This window comes from Calliphora vicina, chromosome 1, assembly GCF_958450345.1.
Source record: "Calliphora vicina chromosome 1, idCalVici1.1, whole genome shotgun sequence".
In the NCBI taxonomy this organism is placed as follows: Eukaryota; Metazoa; Arthropoda; class Insecta; order Diptera; family Calliphoridae; genus Calliphora; species Calliphora vicina.
The window spans coordinates 16,801,702-16,813,705 of NC_088780.1; the positions used below are offsets into that span (position 1 = coordinate 16,801,702).

The following is a 12,004-nucleotide window of genomic DNA, read 5'->3' on the forward strand; positions in this document are numbered from 1 at the left end:
GTATATTTGAATAGTGGTGGTTTAAGTTTGTTATATAGAAATTAAATCTTTTGTTAATAAGTTTAAATAGTCTTTGAAAGTCGCAAGAACCAAATAAGCGAAACAAAGTTATCATCTGTATGACTGACACCACCTTATATGAATTCGCCTTGATTTTTGACAGCACACACATAAACTTGGCAGCATTTGTCAATGTTTACAATGCCCTCTACACAGAAAAAAAATTTTGAAATCAAGCATATAATGTTTAATGCCGCAAAAAAACGGAGTCTTCAATATTTATGTCGATAAACTCATTTCTATTTCATCAATAAGATTATTATATTTAAATGTTGACCATCTAAAATTTGGAAACAAATCAAGATCCCAGTAACAGTATATACATATTTTCATAATTTTTTTTGTTGATATTCATATTTTCTATATGGTCGAAGGGAATCGAACACCAGCTTCGCTAAAATCATATTTTCTGAATATAAAAATGTTTATACATTGGCTTAAAGTCCTATAACTCCTAAACTAAGAGAGAGAGCTATCAACATCAAACAAATTATTAAATTGCAAGCTGTTTCGACGAGTTTTATAAAACTTATCAAATTTAAATTTGTTTGAATAAGGAAATATTTTTGTTTTTAATATGTTTAAGAGAATTCTTTTCTTCTATTTATTGCCACATTTATTTATAAACAATGTTATATCTTAATTTTATAAGAAAAATTCTTGTTTAAAAAAAGTGCTGCAATTTTAAAATGCAAATTTTGCGTCAAGAATATTTTTTTCAGTGTATAGTTCGATTTTAGCACTTGCCCAATTTTGACATTTTAGCTGTCAAGTTTTTTTTTTCTAGTGAATAATTTTTGCAAACTTGGTGACACTGAAGTCAATAATGAATTGATTTTCATTTCTATAAATTTTTTTTGGAAAAAATTAGTAATGAAGATTTATTAATTAATGTATCTATTAATTAATGACATACTTTGAAACTTAAAATTAAAGAGTGTTAGAATACCAAGAAATTAAAGCGAATTATTTCATTATAGAAATATACGAAAAACAACGACTGCAAGACAAGTGAAAAGTACGAAAAAAAATAAAAAAATTCTTCAAAAGGCAAAAAAGTAAAAAAAAACACTCATACGCCTTAAAGACAGCAGTAGCAAAAGCAACAACTACAACATTAAGGAAGAGATTAAAACGCGAAAAACATAAACGATCATCGAGCAAACGAAAGAAAATAATAAAAAAATAAAACGAGAAAATCCAATAAAGCACTGACTGCAGCTAGACACAAGCAGTTCCGGAGACTTAGAGACAAAAGGCAGGCAGGCAATCATCACACATAAACAAAATAGAAACACAAAATAAAACAAAAAGTCTCGAATCAAGGCCAGCATTGTGGAAAAATAAAACGAAATAAAATAAACAAAAATTAGCCGACATTAATTGAAATTTAAACGAACCTACAGCACAATTGGCAAACAAAACACATACACAGTGAGCAGAGGGAGCAGACACCGGCTTAGTTTGCAAAACACACACATCGCTAGTGGAGGCGTTTGACGCAGCCACTCAGCTGTCAATGTCCGGTAATCAAGCACAAGCCGGCAATAATGTCGGTGTTGGCGGCGGCAGTGGGGGTAGTGCCGGAGGTAGCGGCGGTGGTGGTGGTGGAAGCGGTGCCGGTAGCAGTGGTGGCAGTTCATCGCAACATTTACTACATCAGCAACAGCAGCAGCAACACACACCACCACAGATAATAGCTGGTATTACTGCTGGTACGACATCAACCTCTACTATGGCTGTGGCTGGTTCTAGTTCATCAGCAGATGCCCTCAATATGGCAGCTGATTCTTCACCGCGCGAGTCGGGTGACGATTCGGAAGATGAGAGTGAAATTCTCGAAGAATCCCCCTGCGGGAGATGGTTAAAACGTCGCGAGGAAGTCGATCAGCGCGATGTCCCCGGCATCGATTGTGTCCATCTGGCTATGGACACCGAGGAGGGTGTAGAAGTCGTCTGGAATGAGGTGCAATATGCCAGTCTACAAGAGCTAAAGTCGCAGGAAGACAAAATGTGTCAGGTCTTTGACAATCTTCTACAATTGGACCACCAAAACATAGTCAAGTTTCATCGCTACTGGACAGATACTATACATCCCGACCGGCCGCGCGTTATCTTCATAACGGAATTTATGTCGTCTGGTTCTTTAAAACAGTTCCTTAAACGTACCAAACGCAACGCTAAACGTCTACCCCTAGAGGCCTGGCGCCGTTGGTGCACCCAGATTTTATCTGCGCTCAACTATTTGCATTCCTGCACACCGCCCATCATCCACGGCAACCTAACCTGTGATAGCATTTTCATCCAACACAATGGTCTCGTCAAAATCGGCACCGTTGTACCCGATGCGGTCCACTACAGTGTCCGCCATCAGCAGCACAAGGACATCGAGCAGGCTGCTCAGCACTTTATCGCCCCCGAATATGGTGCAGCCGAACAGCTAACTGCCGCCGCCGATATTTACGCCTTCGGCATGTGTGCCCTTGAGATGGCCGCCCTCGAGATCCAAAATAGTGCTGGTGAAACCACCACCATCAATGAAGAGACAATATTAAAGACAATTAATAGTCTGGATCATGATTTACAAAGGGATTTAATATTTAAGTGCTTGAGGAGAAATCCATCCGAGAGGCCAAATGCCAATGATTTACTCTTTCATCCGCTACTATTTGAGGTGAGTGACTAATTGTTTAACAATCTACAGAGTGTCGGTATGTCTGTCTGTCCGTCTGTTTATATGTACATTTGTAGTAGTATGTATTTTGCTGTCATTTTTATTGTTGCTGTTATCTGTTTTTTTTTCCTTTTGCAAATTTATTTTTCATAGTTTCTTTATCCATATGTGTGGTATTGATGAAGAAAGAAAGAAAAATAACTACAACAACAAATGACATCAAGCAGTACAAACATCAAGTACAACAGCAAGAACAACAAACTGTATGTAGCTGACTAATATCAAAGTCAATGGTATGAGGTTTTGTTTAAGTAAATGGGACAATTATGTATTGCATACCTTTAGGATTGTTTTTAATTATAATGATGCACTCAGGCTTAGTTTTTTGATTAATACTGATCTAAATTAAGCAATTTTGGAAAAATATGGTTATCACATGGTTTGGTGTTAATAAATAAACTGTCGTTAAGGGTTTTAAATAAAGACATCTAATAATGTTTAATAGTAGCTTAAGGTAGAATATTTGACAAAAGATTTAACCACTAACTAAAATATACTATTTGAATTCTTATATTTATGCATTTCCAAAACTTAGGATGTTTCAAAACAAATATTCAGTTTTATTTTATATGATGCTGTTTGATCATACAAAACAATTGTAAGAATAAATAACGTCAAACAAATTTGTGCTGAAAAGTGATTACACTTTTTTAAGTTTGGTAAAAACTAATCGACAGAACTTATCGATAAATGTAAATTTCTTTATTTTTGTTCGCTTCAATGGCGTACGAATGTCTCGTTCGGGACAGTGGAAATATTGTCGTTATGAATCTACATGTTTTGTTTACTACATATTGTAAATTAACAAGAAAATCATAATTTAATTACAATTAAATTTTGTATAATTGATTTATTCAAGTATATACTTGATGTATGTATCCAATCAACCCTTTAAAAGTAATGTAATACTTTTATAGCATAATTTGAACGTTTACACCATTTATTTGGTATGTATTTTTGATTTGAAAATTACGTTTCTTTAAGTTTTTGAAAATTCGTAAAGTAAGATGTTTTTGTGGAATTAAACTAAAATTCACCTTATGTTAAAAATGAGTATTAAAGTTTTTAGTTTTCATAATAAAGTTTCGTTAAGTTTTATACACTTTATAATCAATACCTAAATTTTCGATAGCAATGTTAAAAATGTCCTTGAGTGTTGCATTTTGCGTTATCTATAATGACGATTTCATGATTTATTGATTCCTAAAAGTATGCCGTAACTTTTTTCAAACTAAATGAATCAGCCTGCAATGGAAATTGTAGTTTTCTTTTCTCCTTTCATTTGTCAGACAAAACTAGTACCCATTATTTTTGTAGTTTTTTATTGTATAATGGTAGTTATTGTATTTGCAACAAATAGTTTTGTCATTGAACTTTTCATTTAATAAAATGACCTCTACTATGGAATCTTTCTACAAACTGATTCAACCTTCATTAGTAATTGAATTATAAGAAGAAAGCGGGAAAGCAACAAATTGAAATATTACAAACAGTTGTAAAAGGGGGCAGAACTAATAATGAATTGAATTTTAAATGGGATTATGTTGAGATAACTAAATAGGCTTTTAAATTCAATATGTCCGCATGGCATAATAAATCTTTCAAAGAATTAGATAATTATTATACCTATATAAAGAGTATATTTTAAACTTTTAAATTTAGTTTCTTTTGTTTTCAATTGTTAGCTTTAGCAAATGTTTTGTTTGGACAAATATTTGCGCTGCAAAATAATGAAAAACATTAAAATTAATAGGTTTAAACTGTTATTTATCTTTAGTTTAAAGTAAAGTATATGAAATGAATTGGTCGGTCGATCATGAATTGTTTGCGCAAAATAATGAAAATGTTTACTTTGCTAGGTTTTAATTATTATTTTAGAATTGTGGCGGTAGCATTAGATTAACGTAAGTATCTTTTTGTTTAAACAAATTGAACGCAAATGAGAAACAAGTAAGAAAGTATAGTGGGTCAAGCTCGACTATATAATAACCTACACTGTTTATATGTATAAGCAAATCATTATTCTATTCTACTTTCAATAAATTATTTTTCGTGAGTAATATTTGGAAGTGGACCTAATACCTAATTGGACCGATCGTTCTGAAAACTTATTTTTGTTAAATTTTATTTGGATTCCAACATTGTTATGAGATTTATACTAATGTGATTTTTGGAAGTAAAAATTATTATATTAAATTAAAGGTATGGGCATTTCCATGTTTATTAAGTAAACATTTACGATCCCGTACGTGACAAACTGTGAAAATTATGTGTGATTAGTAGATGCATTAAGTTTTTTTTATTTAAAAACTAAATTTTGATTTGAATTAAATTTTTCAGCCACTTCATTCGCAAAATCTCAACGTACTGCTCCTAAACGATGATTTAGTTACCGGAACGCGACATTAAAGCATGAATAAAATCAAATGAAAATAAATCGGATTCAAAAATATTTCCGATTTTGACCCATTATCAGGGTTTTAAAAAAGAAAACAAAGTAGGGAAAAAGGCAGAATAAAGGCATAATTTATGTAAGAAATGAAAACGACATAAGAAACTAACTTAAAATTTAAGTATTCAACTTTGGTACACTATAAGGCCTAAAGTGTTGTAGCTATCTTTCTTCTTTATAAATGCACAGAAAGCCTAAATTCTTCTCTATTACTCAGCCAAATTTCATAACGATTGATTGAAGAGTTTAGCTTCTCTGTTAAAAAACATTTTGGTTTGAAACGTTCGCCCTATGTGGCGTATGATTAATATTATTTGTAATATAAAAATAGGATTTCACTTATTTTACCCTAACTTCATCAAAAATGAATGGATTTTAAAGAAATTTATCTTAAATGAACTTTAATATTTCCAGTTTGAAATACAATATTAAACTATTAAACAAAAATACTATGATTTTTTAATAGAAACTAGTAAAAATCTGGAAATAAAAAATGTCGAAATTAATGTTTTTAAAAAATTGTCCCACAAATGACTGTGATACCATCTTGATTATTGACCTGTTTTTTATCTATATCTGGATTACTAAGTCATTAACATAGGCAATATGACAATAACCATGGAAATTCGGACCGAAATTTATCCATAATCGGAAGAAATATTAACCTAAACCTAAATTATTTTTTTCACCAACAATTCTTTTAAACAATTCCCAAAAAAAATTTTAATTCAAAATTTTTTTCACCAAAAATCTTTTTTTTTAAAAAAAGAACTTTCGACTAAAAATTGTTTTTTCAAAAATACTTTCCTGGGGGAAAAAACTTACTTTCGATAAAGTTGGTGCTGGATTGACGAGAGTAAAAAGTGAGTAAACACCACAAATTATTTTATTTTTTTCTTTTGAGATAATGAAAATTTTAAAATCTATCCATCGATTAAAATCAAAAAGTTTTTTTTTTTTGGAGATTGGGCTGAATAACAGTTTCGGTTCTGAAAAAAAAGATTTAAGTCGGACTATAATGATTTTCATGATCTTAAAAAAATCTAAAACTTCACTGGTGTTTACTCACTTTTGAGTCTGTGTGTAGATCCAATTGTCGTGTGAACGTTCTACATTTGTCACGACTCTAGCCTCTTAAACTTGCGGTATAATAATGACGGATCTGATGTTGTTTGTACTCATACTTGTGAGAAGTTTTGTCGACCTTTATTTTGACGCACCTGTTTCATCTGTTGAAGACCTACATACTCTATAATAATTGATGTTTATGATAATAATTGTGTGTTTTAATAATCAGTATAATCTATTTTTGTTTGTGTTTCCTTATTTCTGTACATTTGTTCTCTCTTTCCTCGCAAAAAAAACAGGTGCATTCATTGAAACTACTGGCTGCCCACTGCTTAATATTTTCACCTAAGAATCGTACAATGTTTTCGGAAACAATTATAGATGGCATGATGCAAAAATACAATCGTCCCGATGTGGTAATGGCTCACATTCAATGTGTGAGTAGTATAGAAGAGGATATGCCACAACAGAATACGGATACGGCTGCCACAACGCCCGAAGAGCAGGCAGAACAACAGCCACAAAAACAACTAGTACGAAAAGTAACAATCAAAGAGTATACGTTAGTGGATGTGCCATCCGCCGATAAATTGGAAAAATTTGTGGAGGATGTTAAATTTGGTGTTTATCCATTGACTGCGTTTAGTGGCAAGAAACCGCCACATTTTCGTTCACGAGCTGCTTCGCCGGAACGTGCCGATTCTGTGAAATCCGCCTCGCCGGAACCTGTAGATATTGAATCACGTCGTATTGTCAATATGATGTGTAGTGTAAAGAAAATAAAGGAGGGCAGTAGTGATATACTCATGACCATACTACTGCGCATGGACGATAAAATGAATCGTCAGCTGTCGTGTGATGTTAACGAAAATGATACGGCCTCCGATTTGACCCAAGAACTGGTGCGACTGGGTTTTGTGCACATAGACGATCAGGACAAGATACAAGCATTGCTAGAGGAAACCTTGTGTAGTACATTTTCCGAGGGTGGAGCAGCATTTGGTGAATATGGAGCTCAAGAGCGTACATTTAGTGCTACAATAAATGAACCCAGCAGCGGCGGCAGTGGCGCTGGCGGCGCCACAACCAACAATGCGACAAGCAATAACAATAACATTAGTAGCAACAATAACAATAATGCCATAACTATAACAAAGACATTACCAGTCAATCCTAGTGTGACATCCCTAAATCAAATGGAAAGAAATTGGTCTATAGCCGATTCTGATGCGGCCGCTGCCACGGCATCGCTAATGCTGCAAGCACAAAACCAAGCACAGCAGCAGCAGCAACAGCAGCAACAACAACAAATGCAGACAACAGCTTTAACATCTCCCATGCCACCAACTGCGGCCGCCGCTACAGCTTTGGGTCTACAAGGTACGGTGGCAGTACCTATGGTTGATCCATTGGCTGGTCATGTTATGTATGTGCCACATGAGCAAATACAGCAGCAGCAGCAACAACAGTTCCAACAACAACAGCAACTACAGCTACAACAGCAGCATCAGCAACATCAACAACAGCTACAACAACAGCAGCAACTGCAACATCAGCAGCAACATCCCCAACACCAACATTCTCCTCCGCAACATCTACAACAGCAGCAATTACATCAACATATGGACCCCTCTATGGTTTCTATGGATGTGGTTGATAATACAACTAGCCATCATCAACAGCAACACCAACAGCAACATTACTTAAATCCTGCTGTAAATGCCTCTCCTATTCATACTAACTTTCAAGCTTCCCCTTTACCTTCTGCAATACCTACTAACACCACCACTTCAACCTCTTCAACTACAACTATCAATTAATAGCCTTTAAACAATTAAAACAAAAACAAAACCATATTTTCTTTTCTATTATTTATAGTAAAAAAAACAAGTTGAAATCAAAACAAAACATGATAAGAAGAAAAAAAACGATAAACATAAAAAGTTGAATCAATAGAAAGGTCAAAAGGATTAAATGAAGACATTACATAAAACTCTAGTCCTTTATGGTTCTTTTTTTTAAAAAAAAATAAAACAACTTAAAAAAATGTTTAAAAAACAAGCACTCTTTTTGTAAAACGTCCTGTGGAAACATTCGCCGTGTATTGCCACCATCAAAATGCCATGTTATATGAAAACAAACGCAATGATTCCTAATTTTAAGCCATGAAAGCGTATATACAATTTAAATCCTCTCATTTCTCTACTAACTGCTGCAATAACGAATGATTTCAACAACAAACAACCAACCACAACAGCAACAACAATAAAACACATAATTAAGTTAAAGGTAAGATTTTCTTTTACATTAAATAAATAATTTTTTGCTATTATCTTAATTTTTTTTATATGCAATACATAAAGTGTGGATTAAAAATAATTGGTTTCGTTTTTAGGTTAAATAGTATTGTATAAAAGTTGAATTCATTAAGAAGAAGAATACCGAAATAGTTTATTTTTAACCGAAAACTTGTGCTAATTAGTTTAACTGCACTGTAGATTAGACGGCTTTTAAAATAAATTATACTAAATTTCTTAGTCCACGATGATATGAGGTTATTAAACTGTGCCGCAAAGCCTTTCAAATTTGTTAATACTTGTATACAAGTGAAAGCCGCTTTGGCAGATTACCATTCAATACTGTTATAACCAGAGACCGAAAATAACTTGTCCATATAAGCAAAAATAAATCACTCAAAATTACAGTTATACTGGCCTTTTACACATTCCTTTCGGAATGGTTTTGATTCCGTAGTTCCTATTCCGATCGATTTTGTTGTAGTGTCTTTAGATTCCGTTTATTTTTTTTTTAAATCGCAAAAGAAATAATTCAGCTGTTTTAAATAAATACAAACAAATATCAATTCCACTTTGAAAATTCCGAAAATATTTTGATATAGTTCTTCCATTCTGTTATGTCTCTAGCTATATATCGTAATTGGGTAAATTATTTATTTGTTTCCCTGCAAACAGTTCTGCTCCACGTGACCTGCGGGTTCCATTGTAATACTGCGTGTGGGTTACCATCAGTATTTTTTCTCAATGTATGTAGTAACCAGCTATGATTGGACGATATTTTTTAAATATTGTTGATTTTTTGAGAAAAAAAAATTTAGTTTTTGTAAAAATTTGATTTAAAAAAAATATATAAATAATTTTTTGTAAAATTGTAGATTTTTTTTATAAATTTAATGATTTTTAAAAAATTATAAATTTTTTGAAAAATTATTTTTTTTTTTTTAAAAATATTTTGCAAAATTTATATTTTTTTTATAAAATTGATTTTTTTTAAATTGAAAATTTTACTTTCGACGATTTATTAATTTGATATTTGCGTTGATTTGCATAAAATTATTTTTTGACGTTTATTATTCAAGTTCGAAAAAAAAATATAATATAATCTTGATTATTTAATTTCTCTCAATCAATAACCTAAAATGTTTGTTTTGTTAAATGATACTTAAACTGTCAAGGGATAATGACGATATTATACAATGTCTATTTTTGGAAGATCACTAAAAAGCATATTGTTATTTACACGGTCCCGAACGTGACATTCGTCGCGTTTCATTAAAGACATCTGAACAATTTTTGTTTCTTATTTATATTTTTCAATATCATTTTTGTAGCACTATGTTTTGTGCAAATGATAGGTTTTGCAATAAACGTGGTATCCCGAACGAGACAAAATAAATAGAACTTGTTTTCGGGTGTCTCTATAAAAATGCAAAGATCAGCGAATTGGAAAATTTAATAATATATTTATAAAATGAGAGTTGTCTTGATGAAATGCTAGCATTATGTTTTGCTTTACAAACCTTTAGTTATGTTTCGTCACGCGACATATTTTTTCGTTATGTTTGCAATACCGATTAGTCAAGTAGATTCAATTCAAAATTTTATAAACTACAAAAATCGTCGAATTTATTATATTATTTTATATATATATTATGGACTAATGTAATAATAACAGAAATCATAAACATATAAAGCAAAGTTAGTTAAATTTTATTTTAAAATTATTATTTTTCAGCTGCTTTTAGGGCTTAAATCCCGGCACCAAATGATAGTTTTAAAACATAAACAAAATATCAAAAATATTTATAAGTAAACGTTTACGATCCCGAACGTGACACACTTTGAAAGTCAAATTAAAATGTTTATTGTGATTATTAGACGCTGTAATTTGTATTTAGTTTTGAATTAAACTTGTCAGCCCACTTTATTAAAACAAACGCGGAGAACTGATAACAAACAATGGCTTAAGTACCGGAACGCGACATGGTAAATGAACAAAATCAAATGAAAGATTTACCTTTAATGGAGCTTTGTTGGCCCTCTTTCATTTATAAATATGTAAACAATAAATACTAAAGAGTCATATGTCATTAAAAGTTGCTAAGAGCAAGAAAAAGTGAATTTTCTGTTTTCAGTGCAATTTTCTCATGACAACAACTCAGATTAGCTGAAACTACATTATATTATACAAATTTAGAAGTTTTTTTCGGTTACGGTGGACCTTTGTACATTTCTGTGGAAATGCCCACAAAAAAAAAATTTAAATGTTTTCTCTTGTAAAAAGGTTTTCGAGAAGATCAATTAAATGAATATTTAAGTGGAAGTTACTTTCAAAAAATTATTTATTTTAATGCCGTCTTGTGTACATTTTTAACTATATTTTTATTTATGAAAATTCTAAAAATAGTTTTCTTAACAATTCCAAAATTTCTTTCCATTTTAGTTCAAAAACAAACAAACAAAAAAAAAACACTAAAAATCGAATGCTAGCCTAAAATTTTAAAACCTTTGCCTTTTATTGATAAAACTTTGTCAACTTTATTATTTAGAAAAAAAACTTATAATATTTCCAACCAAAAATTTTTTTTTATATTTTCTTTAAATTTGCAAATAAACAAAATGACTCAATTTTTCTAAGAGCTCTTTAAAAAGAGTATAAACTTTTAATTTAGAATTTTTTTTATTTTTAAAATAATAATATTAATACAAATATTGAGTCCAGTCACGTATTTTACTCATTTATACATGTTTTATGTTTTTTTTTTTGTTAAACACAACTAAATAAAGGGAGAGTAAGAGAGGAGGGGAATCCTTCATTATTACTTAGCTGTTAAGAGAGACTAAAATTAAATAAACAAACAAGCAAAACAAAACAAAAAATAAGAGTAAAAACAATGTTTTAACTAATAAATACATACTTTTTGATATTTGTCTGTTTTTTTAAAAATGAATTAATAAAAAATAATGTTTTTTTAAGGAATCTAAAAAAACTTAAATCAAAGTAATAAAAATTATTTTAAATGAAAGAAAAATAAACAACAATTGAATAAAAAAATCAAGGCTTCCAAAAAGCAAAAGTAAAAAAAAACAAAATTTAAAATTAACTAAATAAATAACGGAAAAAAACATAAAAAAATACTTAGATGGCTAAAATTAATTAAATAAATAAAGACACACACCCATTAAATAACTCTCCAGTAAGTTAAATATTTGACAAACAACAACAAGAAAAATTCATTAATAAATATTGTCGTCATATGTTTTCGTTTTATTATTTACGCTGTGTAAACTATTTTAAGTATAATTTAACAAACAAAATAAAAGTAAAATGTTTGAAAAAAAATAAGATTTTATTTAATGACTGTGACTACTCATATTATACATTTTTTAAGC

The 12,004-nt window shown here is 30.9% G+C and overlaps 2 protein-coding genes across 3 annotated transcripts in view; both read left to right on the forward strand.

Annotated features, from left to right (window-relative positions):
* The window catches only part of jagn (jagunal), a 137,484-nt gene that overhangs the window by 17,905 nt on the left and 107,575 nt on the right, over window positions 1-12,004 (forward strand). The window contains exon 1 of one of the 2 annotated variants that reach the window (XM_065499170.1): window positions 5,472-5,476. The exons of the other annotated variant lie outside the window; for it this stretch is intronic. The gene's annotated coding sequence lies outside the window, so the exon portion shown is untranslated. Of the gene's footprint in view, window positions 1-5,471; window positions 5,477-12,004 lie in introns of those variants that run through there. 2 annotated transcript variants of the gene reach the window in all.
* Madm (MLF1-adaptor molecule) lies at window positions 856-8,554 on the forward strand. Its single transcript, XM_065499168.1, has 2 exons — window positions 856-2,734; window positions 6,614-8,554. The coding sequence occupies exons 1-2, from the start codon at window positions 1,580-1,582 to the stop codon at window positions 8,132-8,134; spliced, it is 2,676 nt and encodes an 891-aa protein (XP_065355240.1). The 5' UTR covers window positions 856-1,579; the 3' UTR covers window positions 8,135-8,554.